Raw genomic sequence first — 14665 nt, 5'->3', positions numbered from 1 at the left:
CTTGTCTGCGACCGTAGCAGAGCCGCCCTGGCCTCCGCAGCTCTTCAGCCCGGTGCCCGGCCCCAGGGGCCCAAGCAGCTGCCGCCGCGGCTCTCCGTCCCCCTCCTCCGGAGCACGGGTCCCCTGGCAGGGGGGTGCAGAACGACCCCAGAGCAGGCCTTGCCCGAAGGTGCAGCAGCGAACAGGCCACCGAGACGCTCGAGGCTGCAGTCCAGCCTTCGGAGGACAGGGCTCGGCACGCAGCCCAGCTCCAACCTCTAGGTGCGGCTGCCGGACAGTGTATACAGAGCCATCAAGACAGCAAGCAGAAAGCAAATGGCGGCTCCCGTGGAGTGGATTTTCGGCACAGAAACCACAGCCCCGCCAACAATCCCAATCCACAAACTCTCCCTGTATAAAAAATATTCAAAAAAAAAAGAAAAAAAAGGCAGGGCGCACTGAGCTTTCTTTGCCTCGGGTACTTACAATCCACTGCTGATTACACATTCAGCTTCTCCGCCCGCAGCGAAGCGAAAGAGGAAGCAGATGGGAGCAAAGGGCCCGCGGCTCTGAGCAGCCAAGCGTCTCTTTTTCGATTTCTTTGTTCTTCCTGCTCCTTGGCAAAGTGGTCCGCTACAGATTAACAGTGAAAGGAGCTCTAACAGACTGTGCAAAATCTCTATTAAAGCCGCTGCTTTGAGCACCACGCTCAGCACTTCAGCAACCCCCGTACGCAGCGGCCATCTTTTTAACACTTATTATTATTTGTCTTCATAATCGCTGCCATTCTGCCTGAAGAGAGATAATATTTTAGAGGAGTTTTGATTTGCGTTTCTCTGATTGCTAGAGATTATGAGCATTTTTTCATATATTTGTTGATTGATTTTATATCCTCTTCTGAGAAGTGTCTGTTCAGGTCCTTGGCCCATTTATTGATTGGGTTATTTGTTGTTTTTTGTTTGTTTGTTTGTTTGTTTTTTGGTGCTTGTCTTCTTGAGTTCTTTATATACCCTAGAGATTAGTGCTCTATCTGATGTGTGAGGGATAAAAATTTGCTCCCAGGCTGTAGGCTCTCTGTTCACCTCACAGATTATTTCTTTTGCTGAGAAAAAAACTTTTTAGTATGAATACAACCTATCTGTTGATTCTTGGTTTTAATTCTTGTGCTATAGGAGTCTTATTAAGGAAGTTGGGGCCTAATCCCACATGATGAAGATTAGGGCCTATTTTTCTTCTATTAGATGCAGAGTCTCTTGTTTAATTCCTAGGTCCTTGATCCATTTTGAGTTAAGTTTTGTGCATAGTGAGAGATAGGGGTTCAATTTCATTTTGTTGCATATGGATTTCCAGTTTTCCCAGCACCATTTGTTGAAGGTGCTATATTTTCCCCAGTGCATGTTTTTGGCACTTTTGTCTAATATAAGATAATTGTGATTTTGTGTGTTATTCTCTGTGCCCTCTGTACCATTGGTCTACCAGCCTGTTTTGGTGCCAATACCATGCTGTTTTGTTACTATTGCTCTATAGTATAGTATAGTTTAAGGTCAGGTATAGCGATACCACCTGCTTCACTCTTCCTGCTTAGAATTGCTTTAGCTATTCTGGGCCTCTTATTTTTCCAGATGAATTTCATGATTGCCTTTTTTATTTCTATGAGGAATGCCATTGGGATTTTAATCAGAATTGCATTAAACCTGTATAGTGCTTTTGGTAGTATGGTCATTTGATAATATTAATTCTGCCTATCCATGAGCAAGGTAGATCTTTCCGTCTTCTGAGGTCTTCTTTGATTTCTCTCTTTAGGGTTCTATAGTTTTCATTGTATAGATCCTTCACCTCTTTTGTTAAGTTGGTTCCCAAGTATCTTTCTTTTTGAGGATATTGTAAATGGGGTAGTTTTCTTCACTTTCTTCTCAGAGGATTTGTCACTGATATACAGAAATTCCTTTTATTTATGGGTGTTGATTTTATATCCTGCTACTTTGCTGAATTCATTTACTAGTTCTAGCAGTTTTCTGGTGAAGTGTTTTGGGTCTTCTAGATATAGAATCATATCATCAGCAAATAGTGCTAGTTTAAGTTCTTCTTTTCATACACTTATTCTTTTAATTTCTTTCATCTGTCTAATTGCTCTGACCAGTGTTTCAAGAACTATGTTGAATAGAAGTGGTGAAAGTGGGCATCCCTGTCTTGTTCCAGATTTTAGAGGGAATGCCTTCAATTTTTCTCTGTCAAACTAAACATTTCTTCACAGAAAAGGAAACAATCAATAACATGAAGGGAGACACTATAAAGTGGGAGAAAAATCTTTGAATATCTGCACCTCAGATATTGCATTAATCTCCAGGATATATAAAGAACTCAAAAACTTAACACCAGAGAAAAAATAAAGTTACAACCCAATCAATAAATGTGCTACAGAAGTGAATAAACACTTGACAGAAGAAAAAATATGAATGCTCAAAAATATATTAAAAAGTGCACAACATCTCTAGCAATTAAAAAGATGCAAAACAAAACTACACTGAGATTTTATCTTACTCTAGTCAGAATGACAATTATCATTTATACAAGTGACAATAAATATTGGCAAGGATGTAAGAATAAAGGTTCACTCCTACATTGCTGGTAGGGCTGCAAATTGGTGCCACCACTCTGCACAGCAGTATAGAAAATTTCTCCAAAATCTTGGAATAGAGCCACCATTTGACCAAGTTATCCCACTCCTTGGAATATACTCAAAGGAAAAATAAGCATCCTATAGAGACATGGCCACATCAATTTTCAAAGCACCTGAATTCACAATAGCTCAGCTATGGAACCACCCTGGATGCCCTTTAATAGATTAATGCACAAAGAAAATGTGGTACATATACAAAATGGAATATTACCCTTACATAAAGAAGAATAAAATTATGGCAGTTTCTGGTAAATGGATGGAACTAGGGACAATGATGCTAATGAAATATGCCAGTTCTGAAAGAACCAAAGGACAAATGTTCTGTCTGGTATGTGAATGGTGACACATAATTGGTGGTGGGGAGGGAGGAATGGGGATAGATGGGAATGGGAAAAACAGTAGAATGAATCAGACATACTTTTTATATGTGCATATATGAATTCACTACATTTGTAACTCCACATCATGTACAACCACAAAAATGATAGTTGTACTCCATATATGAATGATATGTCAAAATACATTCTACTGTCACATATAACTAAAAAGAATAAAAACATGCTCATACATCCATAAAACATAACAGTATAATTGAAATGACTCTCATTCAATTTTACTGGCTAATACCTTCCTTCCTCTAAGCCATAGGTCCCTTTTCTTTAATGTACTGGTCTGTCTTCTATTTTCATATTTCCCCAGCATTTTTTCCCTTTCATGGTCTTTATCTTCCACATCTAAGAGAAAACATGACACTTGACTTTCTGAGGTTGGCATATTTAACATAGCATGATGTTTCCCAGTTTCATCCACTTACCAAAAAAAATGACATAATTTTACTCTTTATGAGTTGAGTGAAGCTTCATTGTGTATATAAACCACATTTTCTTTATACACTCATCAGTTGACTGGTTTAATAACTTGGCTATTGTGAATTTCATGGCAATGAATATTGATATGCATGTATCATGTAGAATGCTGATTTTAGTAATTTGGGGTAAATCCAATGACTTGTGAGAGCTGAATCATATTGTGGTTTAATTTCTAGTTTTTGAAGAATCTCCATACTAATTTCCATAGTCATTGTATGACCTTGCAGACCCAACAACAATGTATAAATGCACCCATTCACAGAAATAATTTCCAGTGCTTATCATTATTTTCATTCTTGATGTTTGCATTTTGAATTGAACTAAGATGAAATCCTTATGTATTTTTGATGTTCATTTCCCTGATGTCTAAAGATGTACAAAAAATTTAAACATATATGTTGGCCATTTGTATTTATATCTTGAGAAATATTTTCTTATATCACTGACTCATTTAGTCACTGTTTTTTGTTTGTTTGTTTGTTTGTTTGTTTTGTTGTTTTCTAGGTTTTTTGTACATTGTGGGTATTTGTCCCCTATTAGAAGATGCAGCAAAGATTTTCTCCCATTCTGTGGACTCTTTATTCATGTTAAATTGTTTATTTTGCTGTTCAGGTGCTTTTTAATTGGATGCCATCCCACTTATTGTTTTTTGGTTTCATTTGATGAGCTTCATGAATCTTATTAAGAAAATCTATGCCTATATCAATATATTGAGGGTTAACCATAGGTTTTCATCTGTCATCTGCACAATTTTTGTTCTAATTCTAGGGTCTTTGATCCATTTTGAGTTGAATTTTGTGCAGGGTGAAGAATAGAAATCTAATTCTATTAATTATTCAGATGTTGGGTTTTGTTGTTGTTGTTTAGTTGTTTGTTTTGGTGGGGGGAATAATAGAGATTTTACTTAGGCATGATCTACCACTGAACATTATCCCTATCATTTTTTATTTTCTTTTGAGACAGGGTCTCACTAAGTTGCCTAGGTTGACCTATAACCTTTGACTATTCTATTTCAGACTCCCAAATCAACTAAGATTATAAACATGCACTACTGCACCCAGCCTAATTCTAAGAATTGTTTTTTCATTTTGCTTTGTTTTTGAGCGTATAGAAAATGGATTTGTTTTCCTGATCTCTTTTAACAAAGTCATTATTAGTGTTTAGGAAAGTTATTGATTTTCTAAATACTGATTTATTTTCCAGAAGCTTCGCTGAATTCTTTTATTAGATCTAGATGTTTTCAAGTGAAGTTTTTGAATCTTCAAAATACAGCATTATGTTAATCTTCAGACAATGAAAATTCAACTACTTCTTTTCCTGTTTGCATTTCTATTATTTCCTCCTTTTTCCTAACCGACCTGAATAGTTTCAAGAGCTATACCAAATATGAGTTATGGGAGTGGCCATCCTTGCCTTCTTCTTTATTTTAGAGAAAATGCTTTCTATTTTTCTCCACTAGGTATGATTTTACATTTGGATTATTTATATGTAGGCTTTGTGGTGTTGAGGTAAATTTCTTCTGTCAATACTTTAGTGTTTTATCATGAATGGGTGCTGAATTTTGTCAAAGATTGCTCTGCATCTATTGAGATGACTGTCCTTAATTCTCTGTGGTAGATTAGACTTATTGATTTGCCTATATGAACCATCATTTCATTCCTGGAATTAAGTCAACTTGTTCATGAGTACAATCTTCTGAATGTGTTCTTGAATTCAATTTGCTAATATGCTTTGAAGATTATTGTCTCTATGTTTATCTTGAATATTGGTCTGTAATTTTCATTCATTTATGTGTTGTTCTTTGGTTTTGTTATCAGGGTGACATTGACTTCATAGAATAAACTTGGTAGTGTTTCACCCATATCTACTTTATGAAATAATTTGAGGAGCTTGGCAATTTTTAAAAAAAAAAGTCTAGTAGATTTCATATGAATTCCCATGTGGTCCTAAACTTTTCTTTGTTGGAAAAATTTTTATTACTGTCTCATATTTTAGTTGTTATTGATCTGTTTGGGTTTTTTGTATGTTCTTGATTCAATTGTGGCAGGCTATATGTGTCTAAAAATGTATCCATTTTATAGATTTTTCAATTACTTGGAGTGTAAGTTTTCAAAATTGTACCTAATGATCCTCTGTATTTATGTGATGTCTTTGGTAATATCTTCTTTTTCTGTCTGATTTTATTAATTGGTGTCTATTTTCTTTATTTTGGCTAGCTTGGCTCAGGGTTTATCATTTTGTTTATCTTTTCAAAGAATCAATTATTAATCTCATCAATACTTTTTATTTTCTTTTTTATTGGATTGGCTCTGATAGTATTTCCTCTCTTCTATGGGTTTTGCAATGGGTTTGTTCTTGTTTTTCCAGTACTGTGGGATGCATCATTGGATTGTTTGGGATCTTTCAGATGTTCGTTTTGAGGCAATTAGAGCTATAAACTTTGTCTTATAACTCCCTTCATATTGTCCCAGATGATCTGATATTCTTTATATCTATTCTCATTTCATTCTAGGAATCTTTAAATTTCCCCCTTGTTTTCTTCTATGACCCACTTATCATTTGACAGTGTAGTGTTTACTATCTGTGTGTTTTCATATTTTCTGTAGTTTTTCTTGGTGTTTATTTCTAATTTTATTCCACTATGATGTAATAAGATGAAGTAATTATATTGATATTTTTGTATTTTTAAGAGTGACTCTGTAGCCTAAAATATGGAATATTTTATAGAAAGTACATTGAGTACTTGAGGAGAAAGTTAAAGTTAAAGTGTGTTGTTGTATGAAATATTCTATTGATGTCTGGTAAGTCCATTCTACTTATACAATATTTTTTAGGTCTAAAGAGGCTTTGATGAGTTGATTCCAGAGATTTATCAATTGGAAAGAGAGGTGTGTTAAAATCACCCAGTATTTTTTTTATATTAGGGTCTATCTGATTCTTAAAATCTAGTAGTGTCTGTTTTTTACAGTGAGGCACACTGGTATTTGGGGCATAAATATTTATTATCATTATATCTTTTTATTGAAATAATTTGACCTGTTTTAAATGACCTCCTTTCTCTTCTGATAATTTTTGTTTGAAGTCTGATTTGTTGGATATGAGCATTGCTACTTTGACTTGTTTAGGGACTCAATTTGAATAGAATATACTTTTTCATCCTTTCTCTTTAAGCATATTGCTATCTTTTCCTATAAAGTGAGTCTCTTGCCAACAACATATAGATGGGTCTTGTCTTGTTAACCATCCTGACAATATTTATCTTTTACTTAGAAAGTTGAGACCTCTTACATTCAATGGTGTTGTACAGAGGTGTTTATTAATTTCTGCCATTTTTTTCTATATGTAATTTGATCTTATTTCTCATTTTCTTAGCTGTTCTTTAAATGAGATTTGTCCATTTTGAGCTCCTAAGTTTGTTTCTGACTTCTGTTTATGTACCATTTAAGTATTTTTGTAGTTCTCTCTTGGAAATTATGAATTATTTTTTGCTTATCTTGAAAGATTTTAATTTTTTAAATTCTGAATAATAGCTTTCTTAAGATATCACAATCTTGGTGAACAAGTATTTTATTTAACATTGTTCAGTTCAAAGTCATTCTGGATATTAGCTTTTATGGTAAGAAATTGGAAGTGACCTGATGATTTTTTCTTGAGGATTTGAAAATTTTATTCTTTCTTTATATTTTAGGCCTTTTAATTATAACATGTTGTGGAGAGATTCTATTTTGATCATGTCTATTTGGGGTTCTGAATGCATTCTGTATCTGAATGTCCAACTCATTTCCAAGATTTGGAAATTCTTCTATTAATGTTTCCCTTAAGAGTTTCTCCATGTCATTAACCTGCATCTGAAAACACTCCCCAATTCAAATAAGTCTTAAATTTGCTCTGATAATGTCTCAGAATTCTTGTACATTCTGTTCATGGTTCCTTTTTATTTTCCTTAATACTATCTGAGTGTTTGAGGTGGGACATTTTTTCTCCCAATTCTGAGATTCTGTCATCTACATAATCAACTCCATTGGGGAAACTTTCATATGAATGTTTTATATGATTTAAGGTGCCTTTCATTTCCAAGATTTTGGTTTGGTTCTTTCTAAATATCTCTCTCTTTGCTAAATTTATCATTCATATCTTGTACTGCCTTCCTCAATTCATTCAGTTATTTTTCTGTGTTCTTGCATAATTCATTGATCATTTTTATAATTATTCTTTTGAATTATTTATATGGTATTTTGTTCACTTTAGTATCATTGGGATAATTTGCTGGTGAATTACTAACTTTAAGGGTGTCATGTTATCCTGGTTTTTGGTATTTCTTATATTCCTATGTTGGATTTTTTCATCTATTGAAGTAGATTTTCCTTCTACACTTATGCATTTGCCTTTTTAAGTCACAGCATTCTCCTGAAAGGGGGTTCTGTAATATCCATTTGTTGTGAACTATTCTATGTACTTCCAGTAGAGATTTGCAGTAGAGTATCCCTACCAGTTCTATAGTAGTGTAATTTGTGTACTTTATATCAAGTGCATTGATTAGTGGCTTCAGAATTACACTTTTCTGTAGGTCTCACATCCTTCTATAGATGGAAATTGGTTGTATATAACAGGGTTCATGGTTTACACCTCCATGAGTTTTTTTCTGGATTTAACAACTTTGTATATTCTAAAAGGGTATAGGAAAATTATATTGAGATGCTTTGTCCACAGTCTTTGTGTTATTTTCTGTGTTTGTGCTTAGGGAGCAGTAATTCAGGAGTGGCACCTGAGTCCCTACCTCCAGCCATTCCTACTTAGGACCTAATTATCAGATTGAGGATTTCATCTCCTTTACTCTTTGTATTAAAATAAAGAGTAAGTGTTATCTGTGAAATCCATACTACTAATAAACACAACAGTAAAAGTAGCAGGGGTGAAAATTTTGTGAACTAAATAGTTCTAAATGGTGATAAGAATACATTTTATTTAAAGGAAATAAAATGGAACAAGAAGAAAGTTTGGAATAATCAGTACATTAAGCAGAGAGAAGGAAACAAGATAGCATGTGAGGGCTAAAGTAGGTGTAAAAGAAAAACATAGAAAAGAGAACAAAAAACAACATAGAGCAAGATCATCTGGATATTAGATGAAGAAAAAAGGAAAGAGTAACAATGAAACAAAAACATAAAAAGAAAGACTGAACAAAACAAATACAAATATTAACCCTCAAAAAATAAAACAGAGGAAAATAACAAATGGACATTTTTTTAAATGATGAACATAAAAAAGGAAAAAGAAGCAAATATATGTGTGTGTATATTCATAAAACTATCAGCAAATAAACACACAAACACACACACACAGAAACATTTTCATGAAACCTGAAAAAATATTCTCTGTGGAGAGGGTCAAAATTTGACAAGGATAGGTGTTCTCTGCCTATGACAGACTGACCTTCTTTCCATTACTTCCTGGACTCTCTCCCCCCTAGATAGAGCAAGAAATAGATAAACTCTTCCTTTTCTGTGTTGCTCACAAGGCTTCCAGCTAGATTGTCCTGGAACCAAAACTGGTTGAAATAGCTCTCATCTTTTCTTCTCATCAGTCTAAGGTAGAACTGTCAGTGAAAGAGGGAGAACTGTCAGTGGTGTTCCCAGGGTGGAGATTATAGAGTTTAAAATGGAAATTTCTGGTGATTGGAGTTTATCTCTGCTCCAAACTTTAGAGCTTTGTATGGTGGTATTGTTAGGGGACAGACTGTTGAAAATGGTGGGAACTTGACATACTTTCTTTTACAAGAAGCAATTTACCTGGAGCACTATCTGGCCAAAGTGGACAGGATATGTCACATTCCTCAGCAAACTATCTTTTATTTCCAAGATTTTAACCACCTTTCATTTCCAAGATGTTAACTGCAGGAGAAATGCAGGCCCAAGATAATATCAATGAGAGGAACCAAATTTACCCTGAAGGGTAGACTTTTTTTACCAGATCCTGAAACCCTGGAGATTAGATTAGTTCCTTTTAACCCTAAAATCTGTAAAAATGTATCATTAAGTATCCAATTACAGTTTCAAGGACTATGTTAAATATAAGTGGTGAAAGAGGGAATGCTTTTCAATTTTTCTCCATTTAGAATGATGTTTCCCTTCGTATAGACAGCTTTTACAATATTGAGCTATGTTCCTATTATCCCATCATAATCTATTCCAGTCCCCTCCCATCAGTCACACATTTCACTCAGAGATTATGCTGTCAGTTTCAAAGGGAAGTCCTCTTCGTTCTTCTCCACTCTGCAGACTGATTGACTAGTCACTCTGAGTTTAACCCCACACTGTATTCTCATAAAAGAGTATTCTCTCTTTGTTGCCCAAATCAGCTCTCAGTATGGACACTCACAGATATTCAAAATGCATGTGTACCAAGTGAAAGACAAAAATGAAGAAAAAAGAGGGAGAAAGAAGACAAATAAAACAGAAAATGCTATCTTAAAAACAAGGATAAAATTCAGGAACTCCCAATTGGGGAATCAGGAAGGATAATTAACAAGTTCCTTTAAGCTGTCAGGGCTTCCCTGATCCAAACACCTCTGCTGGAAGGCTCCAAGACCTTTTCGGGGAGTGGTGGTTCACTCTCCAGCCAGACACATCTAAAACATTCTCCTGAGTAAACACAGCTCAGCTTTCCTGAATTTATTATCTGTTCTGATTGTGGATATATTGGTCAGTGTCTGTTTTTCTTGAGCTAGGTGGTAGAAAGACTTTTGGCTTCTTGAGAAATGCTTCCCTTCTTGCCACTGAGGGATTACATTCCTGACTCTTCCACTGCCTTTATTATTTATCTTTCTGTCCTGAAAACTACTCATTTTTGTTTTCTCCTGGTTATTAGTTCACTAAGTTGCTCCCTGCTCTTTCCCCTCCTTCACCTACTTCAGTTTGTCACTGCAAACTCTTGAGGACCTACTCTGACATTCTGGATCCTTCTGAGTTACCAATGTCCAAAGAAAAATGTTTGCAATAATTCTTTCCACACATTACAAAATGAGGCTTACATCAAGGATAAGCTGAAAGACTCAGAACTTCAGGTAAGGATTCATTGCTATTTTGTTTTCGTGGTTCTTGTTTTAGTAAATATAACTAGAGTAAGCATAGTTGACTTAAATTCCAAATAGTGTATCATATTTTAAAAACTGAATCCCATGCCTAAAACATTATTTGTTCCTTATCTATGATGTAAATATAATAGTATATCTTATATTTTACCTATTAGTAAAAACAGTATATAACAGTTAAAGAGAAATTCACATGAACAGTGAATAATTTTCAGTATATCACTTGCAAAGCTTGGGATAATATTTCACAAAAAATATGTACTAGTTATCATGAATTGAAAGATTTTCAATGTCCTCAATTTCATCTGATCATCCTACTTGCTCTGCTTCTCAAATTGTACCAAGACACTTGTTCTGAGAGCACATCCTCATGTAGAACCAAGAAGAAATAAATTTTTATGTCCTGATGCCATGTACATTACCATACCATGGTTTTAGAAGAGAAAGACAAAAGGGAGCTCATACCTTGAGGAAATAAAAAAGAAGAACATCGGTATAGACAGAACCAGCTGAAGAGTATGCCAGTTTCGAATAGCAAAAGCCAGGCTTCCCAGTAGGATATTCCCGAAACTAGTAGCACACACTGCCATTGTTGTTCCCATAGCTTGGTATTTGGGACTTGTCCATTCTACAACTGAAAGAAAACATCACTGAATAATTACTTCAAGCAAAGCTAGAATATCAAGGTCAAAGTCAAATCTCAGTAAATGTCCAAGAGTCAGTGCTGACTTACTGAGAAGAATAGCATTTGTCAGGATGGTCGAGGTGGACATGCCAGCCAGGAAGCGTAGTGAACAGTACACCAGGAAGGTGGGAGCAAAGGTAGCACAGGTGTCAGCAACGGCCAGCTGGAGAAGACACCATGTCAGAAGTAACCTCCTCCCAAATCTATGGAAAAGGGTAAGATGAGATTGTGGGAACAATAACAACTGTGGTAAAAATTAGCACAAAGAAAGCACTTCACACCTATGAAATATCCATAAAGGACCAACAGCTGATATTCTCAAATCAACTCTCCTTCTTTCAAAATAGATAGCTTGACCTCACAACTACTTCTTGAATTGTTACCAGTAGTTCAACACCAATTCAAGCTATACAAGACATGCTGCAGTGTTAGAAATATTAATACCTCATAAATATTTCTTGCACTGAGCCATACACTTATGATAGTGGAGAGTCAACGTTGTGTATAAAATATTAAAGTCAGCCCTTGAGACTCTAGAACTGCACAAGTTATGGCTAACATGATGTAATAGGAACAGCTATGAAGCAGTACATCAACATTGCTGATGGGTTGGGTAAGAGTCCCTATCTGCTGAGTGGATTTGTTGACCTTGGAAACAAAACATATTTGTAAAAATATAACATGTATTTATCACAGCAAAAGAAAATATAAAGTTGACCTTTTCTTAGGTTTGGGAAGGCAAGCATTGGGTGGTAATCTGCTTGCCCATTCCCCAAAGGTGGCTCAGGAACACTGTTATAGATCTCCACTGTGGAGCACTATGTAGCAATTAGAAATGTGAACTAAAAGTACAAATAGGAATATGTATGTATCCCAAAAATAGAGTGGTAAGTACACCATGGAGAGAAAGGCACAACACATTTAAATTACATGTAAATTAAGTGCATAAACCCAACTGTCTCATTTTGTAAAATATGAATTTACAGATGTATAAGTAACATACTATAGTGTCCCTTATTGAGAAGAAAAGGTTGGGATGCTTCCATGTATTCTAAAGAAAAATCTCCCAATATTCCATTGAAGATTCATTGTATGTGAAAAAGCACTTTTCCTTGCTTCATTGGGACTTCACTCTTTTTACTCTTAAACATTTTTAGGATAATGTAGCATAGTGAAGTCCTTTGAGTTTACCTACTGAGATTTTATTTTCATGATGCCCTGGCATGACACTGACAATGTCTTTTTCCTGTCTACATATTCAAGCAGGCTGAATCTGATGTGAATCTGATATGGTGACATATCCACCTCTGTGTCCCCATTGTTAACTGTTTGCAATCTTTCAGACTCCATATTGTGGTATCTTCTCTCCAAAGCCTCTGGTAAAACACCTCCAAATCTCATGCTAATTTTCTACACACAGGACTCAAGTCTTTTATAAACAGCATTCATCACACTGAATGACATTTTGCATTTGTGTTTGTAGATCCCTGGGAACAAAGGTACAACCAGGACAGTGTAATTTGTAATAATTGTTTCATATGCATAAATGATTCATAAGCTGATGATAGTACCCAGGGGTAGAGAGATCTGTGAACCAGAGACACTCACCTGTCTGACAAAGTGCCATATACAATGTTTCCAATCAACATTCCAGCCATGAAGAAGAATTTAGATACTGAATTCAGTGACTGAGATTCACATACCAGATCCCACTGGAAGACAAAGAAACCAGCATAACAAAACACCTTCACATGACCTATAGTTTTCTTTATGTCAGGCCCCTGTGTTCTTTTTGTAGCTTCTGTTTTCAAAAACACTGCAATTATATCATCCTGTTCTCTGTGTAAAATAATTTTATCTAGGAAGACTGCCTTATACCTATGGGTTCCATTAATGATCACTTTAACCCATACCAAGAAGTTCTCAAATCTGGCCACAGACCACCATCATTCAAAGATCTTGAGGAATTTACTGAATCTTGAATACCACTGCACACTTTCCCACATGATTACTCTAGAAATTCATTCTGTGTACCCAGGTTTTGATCAACCAACCATACATATCTAATTGGCAATCAAGGCAGGGTGTTACTGATTTAGCATCACATTTTTAACAAGACACATATTTACTTACTTAAACTGTGATAGTCACAAGAATCAAAGTACCATGACAGTAGGCTCCTATTTGTTTTTTATCATTACATTAAGTATGTTCCCTGAATTGCTTTTTAAAAAAAACCAGTAGTTTCTGAAAAAAAGAAAAGAAGAACCAGCACTCACACAGCAATTAAAGGCTCAAAGCATGTTCATTATTTTCATTGTTTCCACACATCCAAGTCAAATACTTATGAGTGGAAAATTAAGCCTTTTACCTCAGTCACGGTGGTGGAGAGGAACAAGCTCCGGTCATATACCCAGCCATCCATGCAGGGCTCCGTGTCCACCTCACTCATGTTTGAGAAGGTTCCATTCATATGAAGGAGCTGCCATTGTGGGTGGATGAAGCGATGACATTTGTCTGGTCTCAGGTTTGAGTCTAGTGGGATGGAGATCCTCAGGAGGGCTTCTTGGCTGAGGGTCCCAGTGTCATTGTCAGAGACAGTGGCATTATCGAGTATGTGGACCCAGCAGCGATGACCAAGGATGACTGCAGTGAAATTCTCCAATAAAGTATGAGTCTGTGCCATGGCATTGTAGATAAGAAGAAAAGCCATCTGAATTATCTGGAACCTCCCCAGACCACCAACTTGATCCAGGAGGTCCTGAAAGGCCATAGTGGTTGAATGACCCTCACCGACTGAAGACAAAATCGTTGTATCTAGATGAGTTCAAAGAACAAAGTGTTCTATCCTCTCTCACTGTGACACAGCAAAGGCTGTTGACCCTGACCTCACTTTCTTCTTAATGGCCCCCTCTTCACCTCTATGGCAATTCCACAAAGCTAATATCCCCTAGTCATCCTCAGGTTACTTGGTGGCTATTTTCTTTCAATCACTGAGAGAGATTTTGCTGAGGTGCTTCCTACAATTAAATATGTTAATGATCTACTTTGTGAAAATTCTTGTTGTGGGCAATGAACTGCAGTTAATATTGGACATTGATCTGCAAATACTCTGAAAACAAACCAGAGTAACTCTGCTACATGCTTTGTGATTTTTTTTAGAGAATATGTAGTTTGCAATACTCATTGAAGTGTTTGATTTTTCTAGGAGAGATGGAGAGAGATTTTTGGTTTGATTAGTACTAAATCTTGATTGACAGAGGTTGTAAAAAAAAATCACCCAAACTAAATTAATGCAGTGAAGTGTTATGGTTTGGATGCAAGATACCCCAGAAAAGTTTATATGTTAGGCAATGAAGGAA

The 14665-nt window shown here is 35.8% G+C and overlaps 1 protein-coding gene across 5 annotated transcripts in view; it reads right to left on the bottom strand.

Annotated features, from left to right (window-relative positions):
• Positions 1-14328, bottom strand: part of LOC107135942 (solute carrier family 22 member 9-like) — a 54098-nt gene extending 39770 nt beyond the window's left edge. For 4 of the 5 annotated variants that reach the window (XR_007342469.1, XR_007342471.1, XR_007342472.1 and 1 more), the window contains exons 1-4: positions 13675-14328; positions 12912-13015; positions 11352-11506; positions 11084-11252 (exon numbers count right to left, since the gene is read on the bottom strand). Coding sequence is in view for 1 of the 5 variants with exons in the window: in XM_015478129.1 (XP_015333615.1) it covers positions 11084-11252; positions 11352-11506; positions 12912-13015; positions 13675-14076 (830 nt within the window). In the remaining 4 variants the exon portion in view is untranslated. The remainder of the gene's footprint in view (positions 1-11083; positions 11253-11351; positions 11507-12911; positions 13016-13674) is intronic. The other variant, XM_015478129.1, reaches the window with a different exon arrangement.
• Between the last annotated feature and the right edge of the window lie 337 nt (positions 14329-14665).

The sequence above is a fragment of the Marmota marmota genome, unplaced genomic scaffold (genome assembly GCF_001458135.2).
Source record: "Marmota marmota marmota unplaced genomic scaffold, marMar, whole genome shotgun sequence".
In the NCBI taxonomy this organism is placed as follows: domain Eukaryota; kingdom Metazoa; phylum Chordata; class Mammalia; order Rodentia; family Sciuridae; genus Marmota; species Marmota marmota.
This window is presented reverse-complemented; position numbering and strand designations above follow the sequence as displayed.